Source organism: Erythrolamprus reginae, chromosome 4 (genome assembly GCF_031021105.1).
Source record: "Erythrolamprus reginae isolate rEryReg1 chromosome 4, rEryReg1.hap1, whole genome shotgun sequence".
Taxonomy (NCBI): domain Eukaryota; kingdom Metazoa; phylum Chordata; class Lepidosauria; order Squamata; family Dipsadidae; genus Erythrolamprus; species Erythrolamprus reginae.
In genome coordinates, this window is record NC_091953.1 from 106,021,524 (window position 1) to 106,046,162 (window position 24,639).

The window sequence follows — 24,639 nt, forward strand, 5'->3', positions numbered from 1 at the left end:
AAATGTGACAGGAAGAAAGAAAGCGCAGATCAAGCACCAGTTTGTTTATCCAGAAGAAACAGCCTTTCCTTGGCAGAATCGCGGTCGGGAAATGATACATAGATCCACTGATGTCACAAGAGTACTACTTCAAAACATTTACCTGCAGTATTGGGAGGCATCAAAGAAAAGTGTATATGTGTACAGGGTAGAGGTAGAATTAATCAAAGATCAAAATTGTACTGAATAAAATAAGCAAGCAAAATGGAAATATATTTTATTTCCTTTAAAAAACAAAACAAAACCCCCAATCTCTAAAGAAAACTAATTATTTAAATAAAGACGGCTATTGCTTAGACCGCAAAACAATATAGTGTAAGCAGTTTCGAAAAGAAATCCAATCAGTCAGCTCTTGCGGTTGTTAACCACACCACTTCAAAATAAATGTCGCTGAAACCAGAGGAGCTTACTTCTAGAAAATGTGCGTGGCTTCTCATCTGTCAAAGGTTTTACTCTGGAATAAACTGGCACCCACCCAAGGATTTCATAGAGATTCAGCAGTGGTTACCTCTGAGTAAATTGTTTCAGGAACTGCAGGCAATTGACACAAAATATTTGCTTTATCCAATATTTTTCCTCTGGACTTCAATGCCATCCCCCATCCAGGCTATTAACAGGCTTCCCTTATATGTTTTATTTATCTCTCCCCCCCCCCCAGCTGAAGCAGTAACTATAATCTGCAACCTAACCTTTGGCTTTAGTATTCTGTCAAGTTTAATATCTAACTTCATTTTAGCCACTGAGTAAATCACTTTTAAAGTAAAATTTTAAATATCAAACCACAGAAATTTCTGTAAACAAATATATTATTTGAATGTATCAGCATTTTCCCTCCCCAAAAAGATTATTTTGCTGGGGCAATATAGAAACTATTTTTTTTAAGTTAGCTATCCTTCACTGTGTCTAAACTTGATCAGTATTCATACAAGAAATTGTTTTTCCTTTAAATACCACAAACACAGTGTGGAGCTGGGGGAGAGAGGCATTGTCCAAACTTTTTAGAACTCTGGTGCTAACTAATGAAACAGAAGTTAGACAAAAACCTATTTATGTTTACCAGTTACAGTACATAATTCAATAAAGTAAATGAAATACAGTCTAGAAATGATTTACACTGTACTGCATTTCCTTCTTTAGCCATGCTGCAGATATTAAAATAATATTCCAAACTGATACTGCTCAAAAACACCCCCCCCCCACTTTCCTTCCTTTGCCTTTAAAAAAAAATCCTCTACGTTTTAATATTTTTTAAAAAATAACTCATGATGGCAAACATATTTAATATTCCTTCCTCCTATTTTGTCCACAACAAAAACCACCCTATGAAGTAAGTTGGGCTGACAGAGAGTAACTGGTCCAAAGTTATCCAATCGCTTTGGGACAAGAACTCAGTCTCCTTTTTGTAAGTCTGGTGCCTTGAAATCACTAGATCTGTTTTAAAATAAAATCCATAAAAGTCTACCCCATGTTAGATTATTGTTGTTATCCATCTTTTCCAGTTATATTTACACCTACAAAGTCTCCAGTTTAAAGGCATGTCATGAATTACTATATTTTGGACCACCTGGTTCCAATTTTATTTTGAAATTGATTTAACTCAGAATCAAATTTTATCTTTAGATTTTTATTTGTTTCCTTCTTCAGCGAAAATGCTTTTTAGTAAACTATATACACATTTATGAATTCCCTTTGAATGCCTAAAATTAATTAAAATTATTCCACAAATGCATTTACAAGGAAAAAAAATATAAAAATGTTACCCAAAGAAAAATGCAGACATAACATTTACAAAATTCAGAATATTGTTCTTGATCGTGAAACAAAAACCCTTATAAATAAACAGAACCAAAAGAAACCCTGCTTTAGAAGAAGCACCCCCCAAAAGTTTTAAGATGGTCCTTGACTTTATTATTTCCCCCTTTAATTAGTCTTTTAAAAATCTTCTCACGAAGTTGCCCCCAAAAGAGCGACCAGTTAATTCTTCTATATGGCAAAGAAGTTGGCATCACCCAAACCTTTGTATTAATAATAATAATTAGCAATTTCCTCCTCTCTCGGTTCTCTCTCCCGATCCTCCCGTTAACTGCTTTACTAAATAAAAAAAGGCTACGCGATTTGTGGGTTGGATGATAAATACTGTACAAAAGAGGGGGGGGGAAACCTCAGTTAAAACACAGTCCGTCTAAAACAACAACAGAAGGAATAATAACAATCATAATCATAATCACCCCCACCGGTTTGAAAACCGAGTTCTTTGGGCCGAGGGAGACAGGAGAAGGAGTTAGCGTTACAGCAACCTGTTACCTTGTTCCTCTTCATTTATTATTCTTTGCACTATGAAACGTTTGTTATAATAACAATAATAATAATGATAAGGACTTCAAAGCATCCGCCCCGGTTCTGTACAAAAGAGGAAGAATGGGGATGCAGAGGAGGGATGGCGCAGGGGGAGCCAGCCCGCTCCAAGGACCACACATCCCCCCCCATTTGGCTGCAGCGGAGGCGGCCCCGTCCTCGTCCATCCTTCGGTCCAGTCTCTCAGATGTGCGTCAAGGGCACGGTGCCGTTCACCCCCGCGCCGGTGCCCTGATAGTGCTGGGGTAAGGAGTGGAGCCGGCTCTGGGCAGCGGCGGCGGCAGCAGCGGCAGCGGCCGCGGCGGCCGGGTCCCCGCCTTCGCTGCCGGGCAAGTACATACTGATCATCTCGCGGAGGTCCCCGGGACAAGGGGCCCGTGAGTGAGCCGACGTGACCGGCGGGCTGACGCTGGGCTCGGATTTGACCAAGGAGCCCAAGGCGCCCAGTGCTCCCGAAGAGGCGGCTGCCGCAGCAGCGGCGGCGGCGGCTGCCGCGGCGGCCGAGTTCTGGTGCGGCTGGGCGCCGTAGGAGATGCCGCCGTAGGCCGAGGGCGAGGCGCTCATGTAGCCCTGCGAGTTGGAGATGGGGCTGTACTGGAGGGCGCCCATGTCGTAGCGGTGCATGGGCTGCGGGTTGTGCGGGTGCGGGTGGTGAGCGTGGGCGTGCGGGTGTCCCCCGCCGCCCGGGTGCTGGCTGTAGGCGAGCTGCGCCTCTTGCATCATCGCCGCCGCAGCCGCCGCCGCAGCCACCGAGCCCGGGTAGGCACCGTTGGCCCAGCCGTTCATGTGAGGGTAGCCGCCGGCCGAGCCTCCGCCTCCGCTCCCGCCACCCCCCGGGCCACCTCCGCCGGGACTTTCCAAGCGTTGGACGCCGGCGGGGCTGACTCCGACGCCCATGGCTACCGGAGGGCCGCCGCCGGGACCGCCGGCGCCTAGCAGCCCGCCGGCCAGGGAATATTTGTCTTTCTTGAGCAAAGTCTTGGTCTTTCTCCTCGGGCGGTATTTGTAATCCGGGTGCTCCTTCATGTGCAGCGCCCGCAGGCGCTTGGCCTCGTCGATGAAGGGTCGCTTCTCCGCCTCGGACATGACTTTCCACTCGGCGCCCAGGCGCTTGGAAATCTCCGAGTTGTGCATCTTGGGGTTCTCCTGGGCCATCTTCCGCCGCTGGCCCCGCGACCAAACCATGAAGGCGTTCATGGGCCTCTTGACGCGGTCCTGGTTGGCCTTGGGTCCACCGCCGCCGCCTCCTCCACCGCCGCCTCCACCTCCGCCGCCTCCCGCGCCGGTTTGGCCCGAAAGGTTGGTGGTGACCTGGGCTCCCCCGGGCGAGTGCATGTCCGCCTCCATCATCATGCTATACATTCGCGCGGCTTTGCGAGGGGCCACCAGGCTCCCCAAGGTCAAAACATAGAGCGGAGGAGCCCGAAGCGAAACGCGGGAGCGAAGAGAAGGTTTTTCTGAGGCGCAAGGGACGGTGTAAGAGTGCAACTACGACGACCCAAGGTAAGGAGAAGGAGGAGGAGGAGGAGGGAGCCCCCCAAGAGTCTGCCTGAGGGGGGCACTTCGGCTGGTCGCTCGAAGAAAGGGCGGGAAGGCGCGCGCGGGAATCTCCTCAGGCGGCGGCAAAAGTTTTCTCCCTCAGGTGGACCCGCCTCGGCCCGACAGGCAAACGGCGGCTGCAGTTGCGAAGGTGACTCGGGCAGGTGCGAAGGCGGAGAGCCGGGTGAAAGAAGCAGCCGAAGTCCCGGAGCCGAGGAGGGAAGGGGAAAAAAAACCGGGAGCCCAACTCTCGACGCCTTCTTTTCCGCTCTCTCGCGCCTGGTTTACGCGCGCGCTGGGCAGGCAGGACTCCCCTCCTCCTCGCCGCTGCCGAAGTGAGCTAATGGCCCCCCCTTCGCCGCTAACTTCCACCGGCGGAGAGGCGGAGGGGAGGGAGAGGGAGGGAGAGCGCGGGGAGGGAGGGCGCTGGTGTGTGACTCGCATCCGCCGGTCCCGAGTGAACGGGAGGGGAAAGAGACAGGAAACCCCCCCTCCTCCCCTTCCCTCCTCTGTCACCTCGGCTCCCCCGCAAAATTAAAAAGGGGGAGGGGAGCAAAGGGAGGCAATGGAAGGAGGGAAGTGTTGGGAGGGAGGGAGAGAGAAAGAAAGATAGAGGGAGAGAAGAAAAGAAGAAAAAGAAGGAAGGAAGGAGATAAGGAAGGAAAAGGAAGGAAGGAAAGAAAGAAAAAGAAAGAAGGAAAGAAAGAAAGAAGGTAGGAAAAGAAGGAAGGAATGGAAGGAAGGAAAGAAAGATGAAAAGAAAAGAAGAAAGAATGAAAGAAAAGAAGGAAGGAAAGAAAGAGAAGGAAAGAAAAGAAGGGGAAAAGAGAAAGGAAGAGAAAGAAAGAAAGAACGAAGGAAAGAAAGAAAGAAAAAGCAGGAAAAAGAAGAAGGAAAGAAGAGAAGAGAAAATGTAGGGAGAGAAGAGAAGGGGAGGAGGAAAAGGAAGAGCCTCCAGCCGGGGAGCAGAACTTGCACACCACAATTTGTTCTCGGCGCTTTCCCTCCTCGCGCCCGGAGGAACCCGAAGAGGAGGAGCAGTCGAGAGATTCGGCAGAGCGACGAGCCCAGCAGCCATACAAGGCGCGCCGAACTGGGATTAAATGAGTTTGCCTTGGCCAATGGGAGGGCGCCGGCGGGGGATGATTTGCATGGCGCAACCGAGGAGTGACGTCCGGAGGTGAGAAGTACAAACTCTTGGTGAAGGGACGGGGGCGGGGAGGGTGTGTGAATCTCTGGGCGGGGCCACGCAAGGGGTCAGAGCCACCATTAAAAACTCTACCAAGAAGGAACAGCGGTGACAACAACAACAGCAACAGAAGCAGACTGAAGTAAGCGGTAATAGCTAGCCATTACTACAATAGCTGCGCCAATAACGGCACCAATTGCTACCAATAACCTCGTGGAGGTCGCACGCCACAAAAAAGACCAGCGATTCTCATTGGAATCAGGATCCAGGCAGCGTCTTTTTTAACCCACCGTCAGATCGAGCGGTTCGAAATTTGAAAATGCGCGCCCGACGCACAGGCAGTCGCGCGCACACACAAGCACACAGGCGGCGGTGCAGATAGTTTAGCCTACACAGTGTGCATCTCAAACGTGGAGAAGGATCGCGTCACGTGCACGAGTGGATTGGTAGGAAGTTTGCAAGCTGCGAATATAATTTTTTTGCTACCAAACTGAAGTTTGTATCTAATCTCAGAAAGGTCCTTTCCCCCTCTCTCTTTTTATCCATTCCTTTCTTAAGGCAGTGGAGTGATTGTGTGGACGCACGTGTGTATGTGTGTGCATACACGCGGGCCACTCGTAAAAAAAAAAAGGTTCCGGGAAAGATATTTTAAATTAACCCTGTGGGATAACTAGGAGTGTGCGTGAGCACACCCATGTTGTATGAAAGAAGGGCTTATTGAATTTAAGTCCTAAATTGAAGTCCTAAATAAACTTTCTTTCTCTGATTTACATCTTGTTTGCAGTAATGGTTTTCTCTTCCTCCTCCTCTTCCATGACCAAGTAAACCTTGTGTTGTTCTACTGCTTCTCTTTGGTTCCTGATCGTAGGGAACACTTGTTCAAGAAGAAGCATTTTTAATAATAGAAAACTAGAACTCATATTCTAACTCAATATTTAGAGATGCATACATCCCCAATGTAGCATATGCTTTCTTGTAATGTCTGTTATATACTGCTCAAAAAATAAAGGGAACACTCAACACATCCTAGATCTGAATGGATGAAATATTTTCATTGAATAATTTGTTCTGTACAAAGTTGAATGTGCTGACAACAAAATGAAATTGATTGTCAATCAGTGTTGCTTCCTAACTGGACTGTTTGATTTCACAGAAGTTTGACTTACTTGGAGTTATATTCTGTTGTTTAAGTGTTCCCTTTGTTTTTTTGAGCAGTATAGTTTATAACAGATCATTCCAATTTCTGCAGTTAATGAAATAGTTTATCAAAAATGTTATGGCTTTGAGAGACTCAGCCACAATCCTCCAAGTCTGCAATCTAAACAAGGTGTCCTCATCTAAGATGGCACTATTAGGATTTCACTCCAATAGTATGAAAGTTGTATCTCTGGGTTTGCATCTCACTGGCCATTTGCTACCTGAAAATATTTTCATTTTTTTCCTTCAATTGATTTTTGAGAACTTTTGGCACAGTCAGTCTGAATGAATTCTAAATTGCAATAGCAAAATTTAACTAGAGGGTGTCAGATAATTCCTTTTGCATTCCATTACTGTTTTCAAAAAGTTGCTGTTATTAATTTTTTCACCCCATTAAATTGGTAACCATTTGCTAGTATTGTAGTTAAAATACAACAGGAGATTATTAGGATTCTGGTTCATGCGACAAGATATAAAGTATATTTTACAGTTTTCAAGTGAATTCATAATTGTAACTAAATCAGTAGTACCAATATAATGTTTTGCACACCTAAATATATCTGTGAGCAATATATGCAGTGCTGCGAATGTTCATATTGTGAAACATACATAACCCCCTAGCCATAGTTCCCTCTAAGCTGAGCAGTGAGCAATCGCTCACTTAAAAATCATCATCAATTCAGAGTTTTCCAAACCTGCCCAGAAGCCGAGAGGGAAAGAGTGAGAGGGAAGGAGAGAGAGAGGAAGAGAGGAAGAGAGAGAAACAGATAGAAAACAGAGAGGAAGGAAAAGAATGGGAGTAAGGAAGAGAGAAAGAAAATCAAAATCTAGTTTGAAACTAGCTCAACTATTTAAGTGGCATTTTGATATTGATAGAGTTGCCCTACTATGAGCTCACTGTTATAGACACACAGTACAGTATTTTATTTTGAAATTCTCTGAGGCAAACGGTGGGTTTTTTGTTTGTTTGTTTGTTTGTTTATTTATTTATTATTTCTGTGCTGCCCAGTCCCGAAGGGACTGCCGCTCAGACACTATACTTTTCCGCCCCCCCCAAAAAAAAAAATTAGAGGGAACACTGCCCCTAGCAGAAGATAGTTTTCAGAATCTGACATTTCATAGCCTCAAGGGTTTCCCATCCAGTGCCCAATTCATCCATTTTTTCTACAACATTTCTATGGTGCCATTCTTTTCTTAATGTACACAGAGTTGTACAATGTTGCCCATCTATTACATTATTTCCACTTTCAAAAGCTGAACGCTAAGAGCAAATAGCATATATTTCCACGACAATTGTCTTTTGCACTAGATGAAAGGCCTCTGAAGAACCACAAAGTTTCTCTATTTGCTGCTGTGGAAATTATCTCATTAGAAAAGAGCATTCTGTGGGGAGGCAGATCACCCTGACCTGATATCATTCAGATGTGTACAGCTCCCAGAAGTCCAAGGTAGCATGGTCACAAATTATTTAGAATAGGAGCTAAAGACAGGGTTGGAACAATCATGGCAGTTAGAAGTAAAACCAAACTACTCAGGACATTTCTGGCAAGGTTATCTAGGTAGGTTCAAGTGTGGCACCCTCAGAGAAAGTGAAGAAATGTCCAAGAGTTTGGGAGTCCAGGTGGAAATAATATAAAGGAGAGCCCATACCATTTCATGGAACAAGATCTAAATAATCTCCCCACCCCTAATGTCTTTGCAAATGGTCAAATTTCAACCTTTATCATGGTCAGCCAGGATTGACAATTGCCATTTCAAAAGGACTAAACATTCATTCATTCATTCATTCATTCATTCATTCATTCATTCATTCATTCCTGATCCTCATTTGATAGGTGGAAGTGCTTAGCACTCACTGTGGAATAATTATTCAAATTATTCAGTGTGGAATACTAAAAGTGAAAAATATAGAAAATAAGATATTAAAAAAACACTATCTTATTCTGCAGATAGGGAAGGAGGGAGAGAGAAAGAAAGAAAGAAAGAGGCAGGGGGGAGGAGGAGAGGGAGAGAGAGAGAGAACTGAACTGAAGGTCCAGATTTTAGAGATACTACTTTGGAAATTCCAGTTTATTTACCACAAAGTTTCTTAGAAACTCCAGTAAATAAGTAAATAAGAAAATAAATGAACAATTGAATTTCTTTCAATTTTACAGAATGTGCAATTGCTACATGTTCTCAATTGATCAGATATTAAACAATCATAGAGGGCAATATAGAGGTTTATCCTGATCCATTTAAAGAGGCAATTTTGTGAGCACTTATTTTGAAAAACTGTATGAAACCATATAAGTGGATGGCCATAAACCTGAGTTTGTGCAATGTGAAAATCCATTGCTATATTTTATTGTCTTGATTAAAGACTTTATTTAATACCTCTCAGGTATGTATGGTTCAGTTTTAAGTGAGAAAATTCAGTTCAATCTTTGAAATTATTATGAATATGACTTTGTAATATTCTGAACGGATGGTGGGTTAACACGCTTTCATATAGTTTATGGCTTTATGCTAAAGTGGGACTAAGCCTATATACACAATCTACACCTGCAGATATGTGTTGTTGCTAAGTGACAGGTGAATGACAGCTGTTCTTGTCCATTCAGTGATAAACATGATGGTGCTTGGTGCCAAGATGCCTTCACTGGACAAAAGTGGGGAAAGACACATCTTGAGGTTAATGTATTATTCTCCAGTTTTTATCCCTAGATAAGAAACAACGTAATTGTTCTGGAGGGTGGAAAACCCATATCTGTATTATGCTGGAGCTGAGATGATCCTATGTGGATGTGCCTCAAAGTGAGATTAGGGCAGGAAACTTAGGATCTGGCCAGGCCACAGATGTTATTAAGTGGAAAGATCTGCAACTCCTGTAAATTCCTTTAGAGATTTTGATGCATACAAAAATTCAGGAGTTGTTTTTGTTCAGAGGGACTAACTGTTATACTCCCATAAAAAAACCCTTTTAATTAGAAAAATGCCAATTACAGGGCCAAACAAGTTACTGATGGGTTGACAAGCTTGTGTGTTTATTCTCCTAATTATTAAGAAAAAATAAATAAATTATTGAGGTACCCATCCAAGGTACCTCAAATCCATGAAACTGGTCACTGTTGCAAAATAAACATTAAAAATAATGTTTTCCTTTGTGCCTACAATAGAAACAGTGAACAACCGGGAGAAAACGAGTCTTTTCAAATAGTTGGAATGGGGAAGAGGGATGTCTATCTCAGGTCCCAAAGAGAAGCAGACTCTAGGATTTGCCTCGGAGTAGAGGGAGGGGGTTGGAATAGGGAATGCCCTCCTGTTCTGAGTCATCAATTCAGCCAAATTCGAGATTATTCTCCCAGGGTAACTGGAATAGAGGCCTCTCTGAAACTGTTGATGAAGTAATGGGCTACGGTTTGTCACCAGACCTAGCTAGCTATTGTTTTGCTCTGAAGGTTCAGGGGGGCTGGAGTTATGTCTACAAAATGAGTTGGAAAAATCAGGACACCTTCCCTCTTGCCTTATCAGGAGGCCAAAGAACTCCATATATTTTCCTGAGAAGGTTTTAGAAACTGCCACCTGAAGCCACGCAAGAAGTGCTGTTTCAAGGAGAATTTGCCACTGCACATAACAAGGGGTAGCACAATTTATTTTAATTTAATGTAATTTGTTACATTTATAAGCTGCAAAATCTCTTTGCCGAGAAAGTGAGGGCAGACATAGGGACGGTAGTATTCAAGAAACAAAACTAGGACTCTATATTAAAACTTTTGTTCTCTCCAAACCAGTGAACTAAAGGAGTGGAATCCAGAAAGAAAGCTTCACAGCCACCCCAACAAAGTTGCTTTCAACTTCTTCGTAACTTGCTTTCTTTCTCTCTTTCTCTTTCTTTCTTTCTCTCTCTCCTTTCTTCCTTCTTTCTTCCTTCCTTGGTTCATTCCTTTATCCGTTCGCTCCTTCCTTCCTTCTGTTTCCCCCTCCTTGGTCCTGTTCCTTTATCCATTCACTCCTTCCTTCCTTCCTTTTCCCAACTTCCTTGCTTCCTTCTTTTTTCCCTTCCTAACTTCTTTCCCTTTTTTCTTTCTTCTCCTTCTTCTCCTTCTTTCCTTCCCTTTTTTCTCTTTCTTCCTTCTTCCTCCTTTAATTTCCTTCTTTCCTTTTCCTTCCTCCCTCCCTCCCTCCCTTCCTTCCTTTCCCTTCCTCTGGAACCTGTGCTGCTCCCCTACTCAACCAACCCTTCATTGGTAAAAACCAAGGCCCGATTCTGACAAATCCCCGCAAAGTTTCTCACTAGGAAAAGGCGAGTTAGAGGGCAAGGAAGACTGCCGCCGCCCCCTCGGAATATCCGGCCGACCCCAAGCTTCGGCAAGTGCGGTGCCTCGAGGGTCTCCCCAGCGCAGAGGGCGATCGCCGTCTGGTGGCTGCTCCTCAGTTCGGGATTCCTGGAGCCGGGAAAGAGCCCCCCCCCCCGCATCCCCCATCCTGGTCTCTGCCTCCCCTCGGCTGTTCTGACTTCCTTGAGCTTCTCGCGTTCTTTTCACCCGGGGCCTCATCTCCCACTCACACCCGTCCTTTCCTTTTTACGCGGAGGTATCCCGGTTGTACAATTTGAAAGGGAAAGTGTTCTGTAGAATCTGAAAGGGAAAGCGTTCCTCTAAAACAGTGTTTCCAACCTTGGCAACTCGACGATATTTGGACTTCAACTCCCAGAATTCCCCAGCCAGCGAATGCTGACTGGGGAATTCTGGGAGTTGAAGTCCGAATATCTTCAAGTTGCCAAGGTTGGGAAACACTGCTCTAAAACACACTGCTCCTAAAAATAAATAAAGGGAACACTTAAACCACACAAGTAAATCAAACTTCTGTGAAATCAAACTGTCCACTTACGAAGCAACTCTGATTGACAGTCAACTCCACATGCTGTTGTGCACATTCAACTTTGCACTGAACGAAGTATTCAATGAGAATATTTCATTCCTTCAGATCTTGGGGGTATTCATTGAGTGTCCCCCCCCTTTTTTTTTTTTTGAGCAGTACATTTTGGAAAGGTCAGTGGATGGAGAGGAGCATGGAGGACTCAGTCTTATCTCAGCCCGCCTCACCGCTTCTTTCATTCTCTGAAGCTGCGCGAAGGGCGGGTTGGCCGGTTTGCTATTTGAGCATCTTTTTCGACGGCAACGGCGTTGTTTTTTTCCCCTCCCTCCACCAACCAAGCCCGATTCCTCCCGCTGTCCCTACAGAGAGAGATCCTAACCTCGCCTCCACCCCACGGCCGTGTGAGTTGCGTGAGCGCGCAGACAAACTCACACGTGCGCGCGGTTGCGGATTGTCAGCTCAACCGGCTCGGAGGCGTTTGGAGACTCTCTGGAGCTTCCGAGTGGGGGCTCACCCCTGTGAACAGCGCTCACACATATAATTCAAATTTCACAGCTGACCTGTTCTGAAAAACCTCCAATCAGCTCCTAATTGAAGGGAAAACAAAAATATTGCTTCCCTACAGCAGAGCTAACGATTTAATCATTATATCAGACATTATAGCTTTTAATTAGGCTAATGCTGATACTGTATGGGAAAGAGATAATTCCACGCGGGTCTTGATGAATTCCGTAATTGGGTTAACGGAACGGCGGGAGCAGTCGAGAGAAGAGAGGCGCCAATGGGTATTCCAGCCGCGTCTTTAAGGGTTTGCCACCAGGTTTATGAATGAAAGGAGCGGGGCGGGGTAAATGGGAAGACCCGACAGAAGAAAAGAACGAAAACTTCACTCACAAAAATACGCTTTCGTTTTCAACTTCGCCGCCCACCCACTCCACACCATCTCACGCTTTCTCCGGGCCTAAAAAATCGGTCCAGCGAGAGAAAGAAAAGTCTGATTTCGCTCTAACTAGTCTACTCCAAAAGCGCGGCTCCTTTCAAGAACCCCGAAAGTTAGACTGGTTTTCTCCTGTTGTCCTGGGGAATCCATCCAGGTCACCTGTGGAGCCCCACAAACGTGTTTTCTTATCCCCTCTCCAAAAAAACCCCCACAGTTGAGGGGTTTTGCCTCGAAGCTGATTTGAGGGGAACTTTCCCTAACCTGGTCCCCCCCCCCCCCCCCCCACCAAAAAGGCATCAAGAAAATTGACTCAGCCTTCCATCCTTCCCAGGTCGGTAAAATGACCCAGATTGTTGGGGGGCAATATACTGACTCTCTATAAACCGCTTAAAGAGGGCTGGAAAGCACCGTGAAGCGGTGTAAAAGTCTAAATGATAAATGATAAATAAAACCAAGGAAAATTCTTCATTTTCTTCTTTTAACTTTTCATTTTCGTCCCTTAAAATAAAACACACAGAAAGCGAAATGAAAAGAAAACGGCTAAGATCTACACACACACATATAGTGTGTGATAACGATAGCATGCATCCGTATTCTTTCCCTTGCCCGTCCCCACTTTTTTCCATTCCTTATTTCTTTCGAAATATGTCTCTGTGTACATATATAACACACACAGAACACACACAACATACATTATAGATGTGTGTGTGTGTTATACATGTATAGGCACACATATCTCGAAAGAAATAAGGAATGGAAAAAAATGGGGATAGAAAACGGATTAATGCTCTCATAACGCGCTGCCCCTACTGTTACGCACGGATCAGTTTTCTCTTCCCAGAAACCGCGTTCTTGGACACCCGTCCGTTTTATCAGACTAAACCAGATAAAGGGGAGTGCCCATGCTGACGGTAGACCAATTATTTAAAATCATAAAGACTGGGGCTGGACTGATGCAGAATTAATGAGAGAATAGTTGCACAGGAGCCCCGCTAATCGGCTGACACTTTTGCAGAAATAAATCCAAGGCTTACTCGTTGGAATACTGTACTTATTTTTCCACCGCAATGCTTTCTGTCCTATTGTACATACCGTCCCCAGATGTTCCAATTGGGAACCAAGTGCAGTGGTACCTCTACCTAAGAACGCCTCTACTCAAGAACTTTTCGAGATAAGAACAGTGTGTTCACGATTTTTTTTTCTACTTAAGAACCAGAGCTTGGAAAAAAAATTCCCAGGAAATTTGAGAGCGGCAGGAAGGCCTGGCCAGTTTCCTGCCATTCCCCCTTTAATCCCGGCCATCTCGGGCTGCTAGAGGAGCCTTTGTGGTGGTGCTTTAAGGAGGCTTTGGCAGTCCTGAGCAAACCAAGCATTTTCCTTTCTCTGGGCTCTTGGAGAGGGAATAAACCTCTGCCAGCTCCCAGAGAAAAGAAACGCTCCCTTCCCTCTGGACAGCGACTGTCCTCCTCTTCTTCTTCCTCCTCCCACCCAAATTCTGAGTTTTTATTTCTTTCCTAATGGGTTAGCATGCATTGTTTGCTTTTACATTGATTCCTATGGGAAACATTGCTTCTACTTACCAACTTTTCTATTTAAGAACCTGGTCACAGAACGAATTAAGCTCTTAAGTAGAGACACCACTGTATATGTAGGGCAGGCAAGCCTGCCGCACCTACCAGATAAAATCTATTTGTGGACTCCTTGTATCTCCCTCCCTCCTCTCCCCTCGGGAACATAGGCGCCCCACGGAAGCCCTGCTGAAGATGCGCTTTGGATGGGCCTGGTCCACCTGGCTCCTTATTCCACAGGCGCATTCCTGCGCGGAGTTAAGCGCACTGGCCCTGTCCTGCTGGTGGGGTGGACTCAGGTGGGCTTTTCTCTACCGGGATTCGTGGGCCTTGGGAAGTGGGGCTCCCTTAGGAAGGCTGGAAGCTGCCCCGCAGTCCTGCTTTGCGCCAGGCGGAGCGTTTTCTAAACTTGTTTGTTTGCGTTATCGCCTTCAGAGGCTCCCCCCGCGATATTGTCTCGGTGAAAGGAATATCCTTTATTATGATCCGTCCCCGTTTTACTTGGGTCGGTAATTATAGCAGGATCCAACGGCCTAATTGATCAAAGTTGCACCGACACCAACCCCTGTAATTAAACGGTCTGAATGCACCTTGAAAAAGGCGTCGCTCCAGAATTGTCACTTTTTCCGTCTTTTGTGTCGCTTTAAAAGGATTGCGCGCCTAAGACGCAATCACCAGAAAGGCTTAAAATAAAAATAATAATAAAATAAAATCCACCACGGTTCCCCAAGGCGGCCTTGCTCATTTCCCCTTCCATATTGAGGGGGTGGTGGTGGTGCTGAGAGGCTGTGTGGTTTGCTCAATTCTGGCCGGGAAAATGCAACGCAACTTAAAAGGCGTTTTGAGGCGAACCATATACTGTACTGCTAAAATAAAAATAAAAATAAAAGGAACACTCAAAGAACACAACCTAGATCTGAATGAATGAAATATTCTCATTGAATATTTTGTTCTGTACAAAGTTGAATGGGCACAACAACATGGGAAATTGATTGTCAATCAGTGTTGCTTCCTAAATGGAAGGTTTGATTTCACAGAAGTTTGATTTACTTGGACTTATATTGTGTGGTTTAAGTGTTCCCTTTATTTATTTTTTGAGCAGTGTACTTTGCCCTGTAATCTCCGAGGGTTTCTCATTTGTTCTTTCAAGAACGCGAGGTTGGAAAACACAAAATACCGAAGGGGTGAAAATGCTGGTTTGGGTAGATTTAGTGCAACCGAACGCGGGGCATTGTAAAGTTTGCTTCGCTTTGATGGACGCCGACCGCGTTTGTACTGCAATGAAACCGAATTAAGAGAGCGGCTTTGGAAGCCAAGGCCGAGGTAAGTCGGAGGAGTTGCGCGTGGGTGTTAGAAGCAACCCCAAAGTTGTTCTCTCACCTCCCCAATAACAAGTCATCCCTCCATCATTGCCAAGGATGAGCCAGGAGGGCAGTGGATAAGCGGAACGTCAACAGAAGGGAAGAAGCGAGCTAACCCTCGTTACTCCTTTTCTCCTCCAGCCACTACACCCCCCCTCGCCCACCCACCCACCGCCCACCGCCTTCCCGTTTCCAAGCTTTCCCCTGTTATTGCAAATTAGATTAACCACCCAGGCTTCAATATAGGCGTGACACGAGGTTCGCGAAGAGAGCGCAGGGGCATCGACTCCAATCTCTCTCTCTCTCTCCTCATCGGGGCATCTCCCATAAATTACATCTTGTCTTTTCATACACTTTCCCGTGAGATTAAAACATCACTTTGACACGATTTGGAGCGGGGCAGCCGCATCCTAAATCGTTGCTTGGGAAAACAGGCGGCGCGTCTAAATAAGTCTTGCGGATGGAGTTTCCGCGCGTTTTAAGGCGCGGTTATCAGGCGCATCCTTCGCTCCATTTAACGCTTCTTTCATTCTTCGGAGAGGTACGGCATATAAATCTAAGAAATTATTATTTATTAATCTCTTCCAGGGATGGGCTACTGCCCGGACAGGGGTGGGGGAACGCAGTGGGGTAGCAAAAATGGAGCTCCACCCCAGAGCACCCAATTTGCACTGAAAGTTTTTGAAAGAAAATGCATAAGCCACGCCCACAGTGTGGTAGTAAAAATTTTGGTAGCCCTTCACTGATCTCTTCCCCTACTGGTGGGTCCAATTCCCCAAAATAGCTTTTCTTTTTTTAAAAAAAATCTGATGTGTTAAACACAACGCTCATCTTCCTGGGCTAGGTTGGATATTAGGTAAGGTATTGCCGTTAATATGACATGGCTATTGCAATGTCAGATGTCAAACTTATCAGGAAAGACTTGATGAACTTAATCTGGATAGTATGGAGGACAGAAGAGAAATGAGGGGGGGGCATGATCGAAACATTTAAATATGTTAAAGGGTTATATAAGGTTCAAGAGGGAAGTGTTTTCAATAGGAAAGTGAACATAAGAGCAAGGGGGCACAATCTGAGGTTAGGTGGGGGAAAGGTCAGAAGCCACGTGAGGAAAATATTATTTTACCGAAAGAGTAGTAGATGCTTGGAACAAACTTCCAACAGACGTGGTTGCTAAATCCACAGTAACTGAATTTAAACATGCCTGGGATAAACATATATCCATCCTAAGATAAAATACAGGAAATAGTATAAGGGCAGACTAGATGGACCATGAGGTCTTTTTCTGCCTTCAATCTTCTTCTATATTTCTAAATGGTTTGAAATATGATTGTAAGAGCTTTATTTGGAACAACCTTCGTAACTTCCAAGAAGGCAAATTTATGTCTTTCGTATGTATTGGATTGCAACTCCAGTAATTCTTGGTCGTTCGTTCGTCAGGAAGCTAGAGTCTCATAGGAACTGAAGTCCAAGTATTTAGTGGACACCAATGTATTGGCAAAGTTTGTCTATATGCAACTATTCATGCCATTCGTTTCTTCCCTCCTCTCCTAATAGTTTTTAAAAAGCGTGGTAGGAGGAAGGGTGTCTGGGCCCAATCTGAATTTATTTATTTCTTTAGGCATCTTATGGAATTGCCTGTCCAAGCAATGGGTGGAAACTAAATAAGGAGAGAAGTAACTTAGAACTAAGGAAAAAACATTCCTGACAGTTGGAACAATTAACCAGTGGAACAGCTTGCCTCCAGAAGCTGTGAATGCTCCAAAACAGGAAGTTTTTAGGAAGATGTTGGATAACCATTTGTCTGAAGTAGTGTAAGGTTTCCTGCCTAAGCAGGGGGTTGGACTAGAACAGGCGTAGGCAAAGTTGGCTCTTCTATGACATGTGGACTTCAACTCCCAGAATTCCTGAGCTAGCAAGATTGGCTCAGGAATTCTGGTAGTTAAAGTCCACAAGTCATAGAAGAGCCAACTTTGCCTACCCCTAGACTAGAAGACCTCCAAGGTCCCTTCCAACTCAGTGAATAATAATAATAATAATAATAATAATAATAATAATAATAATAATAATAATAATAACAACAACAACAACAACAAATAATAATAATAATAATAATAACAAACAATAACAATAACAATAACAATAATAATTTATTAGATTTGTATGCCACCCCTCTCCGAAGACTTGGGTGGCTCACAAAGACTATTGTGTTTTTTTTAATTATTATTATTATTATTATTATTATTACTACTACTACTATTATTATTATTACTATTATTATTATTATTATTATTATTATTATTATTATTATTATTATTATTATTATTATTATTATTATTATTATTATTACAATATTATTTCTGGACCTTTAGAATTAGAGAATCCTAATATTAGAAGGAATCCCATAGACATCCATATTGATTTCTTTGCTTAGCGCAGGAGCCCAAATTCTGTGCTCCAGGTAGAAACATCTAAACTGTGATATCAAGACTGAGTTAAAACAGGTAAAAACTTCTAAAAGCATACAGGGTAGCTACAAGTCTTTCCTTCCTTCCACAATCCTATTTAAGAACAGTGCAGTCTCCTCTCTGCATTTCACCACTCGGTATTTTATCCAACCTCAGGAACGACTACTTCTCTACAAACTTATTTATAAGTTAGCACCTTCGGCTTCTGTGCTACTTGAACCCAGGTGGCTGCCACTTTATGCATTTAAATAAGGAACGAAATAAGAGATTAATGCGGTGTTTAATTGGGACCTGCACAGAGGAGTCGCCTCCATTTATTCCTACTGGCATCGTTTTGCAAAAATGTATTTGGAGCTTGTAAAGGGGTTGCTAGGTTTTTCAAAGGAAAGGAAGTGGGAGGGGGAGAAATGGAGTGGTTGTATTTGTGTGAGTCTAGGCCTCTTCTCTCCCCCCCCCCGCCCCCCGCCCCCACCTCCTTCTGTGCATATTTTCCAAGTATACTTGAGCGGGCAGACAAATCTGCTGTCTACTCAAATTATTTCTGCTGGTTTTGTCCTGGGATTCCTCATTCCTAACACCTGAAGTGATTCTGTGGCCTGCTACTGTTAAAAGGAGGGAAGCATTTTCAACGGGAGGCAAAGTTCCTGTCCTATCTGTCACCCAATTATTGAGGGGGGTGGTTCCTAAAACCCCTGAGCCTGAGGTCAGACTATCGGCCCAATCCACTTTGCCTTTTAAAAGAAAGTTAGACCAGAGAGTTGCAGTCTACTGGCATGTTTACTTTGGTGTCCACTCTCTCTATGTCCCCAAGAGTGTGCACGCAACTGAATATATTTGCACACATAAACAATATTGTATTGGTTGTTTGCTAATGTGCCTATTGAACCGTTCAATTTTAAAAGTTTGACTGTTTGAATTCAACAATGCCTGCCTGCCTTCTTTTCCCTTCCTAATGTCCAGCCCCCTTTCTCTTCCTTCCTTCCTTTTCCCCTTCCTTCCTTCCTTTTCCCAACTTCCTTCCTTCCTTCTTTTTCCCTTCCTAACTTCCTTCCTTTTTTCCCTTCCTTCCTTCTTTTTCCCTTCCTAACCTCCTTCCCTTTTTCCCTTCCTTCCTTCCTTCCCTCCTTCCTTCCTTCTTTTCCCTTCCTAATTTCCTGCCCCTTTTCTCTTCCTTCCTTTCCCCCCCTTCCTTCCTTTTCCCAACTTCCTTCCTTCCTTTTTTCCCCTTCCTAACTTACTTCCCCTTTTCTCTTCCTTCTTTCTTTTCCCTTCCTAATTTCCTACCCACTTTCTCTTCCTTCCTTTTCCCCTTCCTTTCTTTTCCCAACTTCCTTCCCTTTTGCTCTTCTTTCCTTTCCCCCTTCCCAACTTCCTTCCTTTATTCCTTTTTTGCCTTCCTAATTTCCTTCCCCTTTTCTCTTCCTCCCTTCCTTTTTTCTCTTCCTCCCTTCCTTTCTTTTCCCCTTCCTTCCTGCATCCGTCCCTTCCTCCCTCCCTTCCTTTTCCCCTTCCTTTCTTTCCTCTCCCCCTCCCTCTTTCCTTCCTCTCCCCCTCCTCCTCCCCGCCTGGCCTGCCTGTTTCTTTCTCTTCTTCCTTTTAATTTGTGAAGGGCTTGACCGTAGCCAGAAAGAGAAATCTCGCCGAAGAGTCAAGAGATCTGGCTCCCTTTCAACGCCGCAGCCCGACGGGTTATTCCGACCCGTTTGGTACCGCGCGCTTCGTTTCCGCCTCAGAGCAGATGCGTCTTTACTCAAGCGGCTCTCTTTCAATTTAACGGCGCTCTTCCTTCGCAGCCTCTTCCTCAACGAGCACAAGGGCCGCCTTTTGCCTCTGAAACAAAGGGGGTCCCGTGTTCTCCCCCCTAAGCTTTTCTGGCCCACCCAGGCGCTCGGAGGAGCGGCGACCGCGTCTACACGGACCGGCTCGCTCCTTTTCGGCCAGGGGTCCGAACCGAGCCGTGCCGCGTCCGGAATGGAAAAGGGGGCAGCTCCAAACCCGGTCCCATCGCCAGGCTCCGAACCGCCTTCCGCGCGTCCCCTTCTCGCCGGAAAAGGAGGAAGAGGAGACGCGGAGTGGGGTGACGGGCGGGGGGGGAGAGACGGAGGCCAGCAGCCCAAGAAAGCTCGAGATATGCGCTCCGTTCAATTGGGGAGAGTTTAAGCTCACCTGGCTTTAGCTCGGAGCCAGCGATCCCTGGCTGTGATTTAGGGGGAGGGGCAGAGATCGGTGACTCTCACTTTCACTCGGTGACCCTGACTCTCACTCGGTGACCCTCACTCTCAGTCGGTGACTCTCACTCTCACTCGGTGACCCTCACTCTCACTCATGACTCTCACTTTCACTCTCAGTCGGTAACCCTCACTCTCAGTCGGTGACTCTCACTCTCACTCGTGACTTTCACTTTCACTCTCACTCGGTGACCTTCACTCTCACTCGGTGACCCTCACTCTCACTCGGTGACCCTCACTCTCACTCGGTGACCCTCACTCTCACTCGGTGACCCTCACTCTCACTCGGTGACCCTCACTCTCCCGTGGCCAGCACCGTCTTGAGCACCTCGGGCAGGCAAAGCGGCCCTCAGGTAGCCTTCCTTCCTCAGCGGTCGCAAAATCTCACAAGCCCGGCCTGGAAAGAGGCAAGGCATACATGGAGTTTCGGGGGGGGGGGGGGGGTACCGTACTTTTCACTAGAGTCCGGTAGGCTGGGACTCTCTAGATCCGAATCCGGTCGCCGGGCTAACCGTCCTTATTTCTAATAAATTTCTTTGTTTCTAGTACAAAATTAAAAATTAAGGAAAAAAAAACCGGCTTCAGGGGGCATTGGCGCCAACGCTGCGCGTTCTTGAAAGGAGAAAATATACACACACAAATACACACACACACAATCTAACCAGGAAGGTGCCGGCCTCTGCCCGCTTCGCCTTCATTCTGCCTGCGGGGTGAGAAGATGAAAAAAGGGGAACTGGGGATGCTACTGCCTAAGTTCTCATTGTCCCGGTGAGCGGGGGAATGGGGAAGTTTGGGGGGATAAGGAGGGTCACCCCTAAAAAAAAGGAAGACTACAAAGGAAAACCATACTGTTAAAAGGGGGGGATTCCCCCATCCTCTCGCATTCGTGGAGATGGAAAAGGGAAGCTGGGGGAGCTACTGCCTAAATTATTTTATTTTATTTATTTTATTTATTTATTTATTTTGTCCAATACACAGAGGGTTTTAGTGGGTATATATCTATATACACATAGCAAAATACATGAAGAAGGTTATAGAGGAGATACTCATAGTAAAATATATCTAAGAAAGAATAGAAAAGAAGATATAGGAATAGAACATATCAATGAAATAATAGAATAAGAGATATAGGAATAGAAGAAAGGTATAGGAGATATAGGCAATTCTCATTGTCCCGCTGAGCGATAAAATAGGGATGTTTGAGGGGATAAGGAGGGGGGTAGGGACGGAAGGAAGAGCCCCACTTTTCCTTTTAGGGTCACCCCTAAAAAAAGGAAGACCACAAACGAAAGCCCTATAGTTAAAAAAGGGGGGAAGACAACCCCGCCTCTGGTATTCGTGGGGATGAAAAAATGGGAATTGGGGAAGCTACTACCTAAGTTCTCCTTGTCCCGCTGAGCGAGGGAATGGGGAAGCGGGGCTGCCTTTGGGGCGGGGGGGGGAGATAAGGAAGGGAAGGAGGGTCACCCCCCCAAAAAAGGAGGACTTCCAAAGACTATCGTTAAAAAAGGGGGGGGAGACTCCCCTCCTCTCGTATTCGTCACACTTCTCCACAGGCATTCCGATCGATGCGGCGGCTTTAGAGTGGGGAGGGAGGTCTTTTGCTTTCCCACTTGAGTTGAAGTTGCAAGCCCGCCCTCCCTCGCGCGGAACTCCCGGTGGGGCCCGTCCCTCCCCCACTCGCCCCCCCCGAGTGACCCACCCACCCGCCAGCTCCCCCATCCGCCCTTTCCAAAGTTCGCGGCCCACTTACAGTTCCCGTTTCCTCCGCTTCTCCGCACGCCCCCCCCCAAAAGCCTTCCGGAGCGCAGCCTCTCCCGCAGGGGGGGGGCTAAGGCCGGCTGCCGCCTCGGCCGGGCCGCCTTCTCGCGGGCACCTAAGCCGGGGGTTTGTTCCTCTCTCCGCCCAGCCGAGCGCCCGGGTTGCAGCGCCACCGTAAGCGCCAAGAGAAAGTGCCCGGGCAGCGGCGCACACCCTCTCCCGCTCGCTTTCACTCTCTCCCCCTTTCACTTTCTTCTCCCTCTCACATATTCTCGCGCTGCGGGTGGGGCGGGGGGGGGGAGAGAAAGAGAGAGAGAGAGAGAAAGAGAAGCTCGGAAATGAAATTTATTATTGATTTTTTTTTTTTTAAAGAGAAAGACTTTCCAGACAATTTCGAGTTATTGTTTCTCTCTCGGAAAACACACACACGCACGCACGCACACAACACAAAACAAAGGCTACGGCGGCGGCTGAGCGGGGCTTCCCTCCCTCCTACTCTCACCCCCCCTCCACCCTTTTCTCCAATCCTGGAATATAATGAAGCGCTTTTGTATGTCGCCGAACAATACCAAACAAGGAGTCTAATAAATAGCCACTTCCACTCTTCTCTCTCTCTTTCTTTCTCTCTCTCTCTCTGTTTCTCCCCCTTCCCCGCCTTCTCCTTCAGTCGCGGCGAATGGGACCGAGCGGTTGGTTGGAAAGCAGATGGGACCGCGCCGCTTGATGGAAGAAAAGGGAGACCCAGCCCTTTGCTTGTCCCCTCCTTCTCCGTTTTTCCCCCTTGAATTTTTTTTGGGGGGTGTCTCCAGCCTTTTCTTTGGGGCGCCTTCTTGGGACACCCCCGGCGGGGGTTTCCTTCACCTCCTGGCTGGCTCCTATGCTATTTTGTTGGAGCTGGCAGGTTAGGATCCCTCTCTGCGTCCCCGCTTCTCCACCTCGACCTGCAGCGAGGCTTTCCAGCTTCCCTTCTCCGAGTTAGAAGAAGCGCGCTCTGCTGCGCTTCCTTACATCCATCCCTGCTGGAGGATGGAAGAGTGGGGCTCCGTCAAGGCTGTGCCTATTGCGGGAAGCGTCCCCTTTGGAGGGGGGGCGATAAGGGACTCCTAGGGGCTCTAACAGCGCACCTGGGCGGGCGTGAGCCTCTCCAGATGCGCACAGCAAGCCAGCAACAACCCTGCCTGAACCCAGAGCCTGGGGGGACAAAGCGATCCCCTCGGGTTTGTTTTCCCGTGGTTGCTTAAAGCAGTGTTTCCCAACCTTGGCAACTTGAAGATATCTGGACTTCAAATCCCAGAATTCCCCAGCCAGCGAATGCTGGCTGGAGAATTCTGGGAGTTGAAGTCCAGTTATCTTCAAGTTGCCAAGGTTGGGAAACATTGGCTTAAAGGCTACTTTTTTGGGGTGGGGGTGGGGGGTGGAGTGAAATGGAGTAGAAGAGGGCGCGGCCGCCGTTGCGAGCCATCCTAAACCGGCTTGCGCAGCGGAGGCTCCTCCATCCCCGCGGGGCAGGCGGCGTCGGGAAAATTCAAGGCGGGCTCTGATTTCTCTCGCCGCCGCCAGCAACATTTCTAGAGGAAGCTGCCCTCCCCATATTTTAAGCGAGCCTTCCAACCTCCCGATCCTAACCGTTTTCCCGCAAACTGCAGTTATTTGAATAGTTGTTTTTTTTAATGTGTCCAAAACTCAATATTTCCTCTCAAAACGAAAAAGGGGGAAAGACAGTCTGATTGAAAGCATTTAAAAAATAATAATAAATCGTCATGAAGGCCGATTTTTCATTGGAAAAAAATCGGTGCAGATTTGGGGGGGAGTTGGCAGGTTAGGATCCCTCTCTACACCCACCCACCCACCTTCTCCACCCCGGAGAAGTTCTGGATTTATGGGACCGCGGTGATACACCTTCACGGGCGCTTCAGAGGAAGGGGATTATTTAATAGAATAGAATTATTGGCCAAGTGTGATTGGACATACAAGGAATTTGTCTTGGGTGCAGATGCTCTCAGTGTACACAAAAGAAAATATAGATTTGTCAAGAATCTATAAGGTACAGCACTTAATGATTGAAACTCCCCTCTATCGTTTCCTCCAGCCAAACCTACACTTGGGAAGCAGACTCCCACTGAAAGGATCGAGATTTAATTCCTGCTAGAATCGTAGCTCGGTCTGTAGCTCCGTTTGCTTTGGAATCGGCCGCTCCTGATCTTGTTTACGTTGCGGTTCGCCAAATGACTTGGGCGCCACGATTCCAAGCTCGCCACTTTACGCCTTACCCACTTAAACAGAGAAATACTGAACGGGGCGATAGCTTCTCCGCTTTGCAAGTGGTTGAATGGGGTCCCTCTTCCCCACCTCCTCCACCCCCGCGGCTGTCTCTCTCTCTCTCTCTCTTTTTGTTAAGCGGAGCACCTGTCAGTCAGCTGGCTTTGACAACCTGCCACAATTTTTGTCACTTAATAGTGGGTGTTAGGCTAAGTGCAAAACATTCTGGCAAACAGATGTCAAACCTGCATTTCATACAAACGTGGGTCGGGAAAATTGAGTTTGAGCTCGGGCTTTTCTTTTCTTTTCTTTTTTTTAAAGGTGCCAGTGTGTAAACTGTACACAAAAGATGCACCCTGACCATCTCTACCGGTCGGGTGGGTTGTTGAAAAGCGGGCGTCTTTAGCAACCTAACCTCCAAATTGCAGCGGCTCCTTCTCACGTTTCAGGCAGGGAAATAAGAGAACGCTACTCCAGAGTGCAAAACAAAACCCCCCGTAGCTTAGGAGAGCTACTACAGAAATATTTCAGGAGGGGGAAGACAGGGAAAGATCGTCCACGTTAAAGGGATTTGGGGGGGGCGTGGAGAGGTGAGAAAAGGGAGCGTAAAAGGGCGCGTAAAATCCTGGGTTCAAGACCTCGTTTTGTTGCGACGTTCTTTGCAAGAGAGTAAAAATTCAGCAAATCTCTCCGTCGGGTAGAATTTGTGAAATGGACCGCCCTGATCCGACGAAGAAGATGCTTTCGATGGCTCCTCTCCCGGTTTAGGCATTTGGTAGGATTGCCCATTAGCAAGCTTTTCATTGCTCTTTTCTTTGGCTTTTGTCGTCTCTACAGAGATAAGAATGAGAGGGTGGTCCTTGGATGTTTCTGCT

At 46.3% G+C, this 24,639-nt stretch overlaps 1 protein-coding gene across 2 annotated transcripts; it reads right to left on the bottom strand.

Moving 5' to 3' along the window:
• Positions 1 to 2,577: 2,577 nt before the first annotated feature.
• SOX1 (SRY-box transcription factor 1) lies at positions 2,578 to 3,756 on the bottom strand. 2 transcript variants are annotated; one of them, XM_070751850.1, is made up of 2 exons: positions 3,237 to 3,756; positions 2,578 to 3,203 (listed from the first exon to the last, which is right to left on the bottom strand). In XM_070751850.1, exons 1-2 carry the CDS (start codon positions 3,754 to 3,756, stop codon positions 2,578 to 2,580), a joined length of 1,146 nt encoding a protein of 381 aa, XP_070607951.1. The 2 variants fall into 2 exon arrangements, with proteins under 2 accessions (XP_070607951.1, XP_070607950.1); XM_070751849.1 differs by having other exon boundaries at positions 2,578 to 3,756.
• Positions 3,757 to 24,639: the final 20,883 nt, after the last annotated feature.

Coding starts and splice junctions, on each gene's coding strand:
- SOX1 (XM_070751849.1), bottom strand. CDS start 3,756: ATGTATAGCATGATGATGGAGGCGGACATGCACTCGCCCGGGGGAGCC.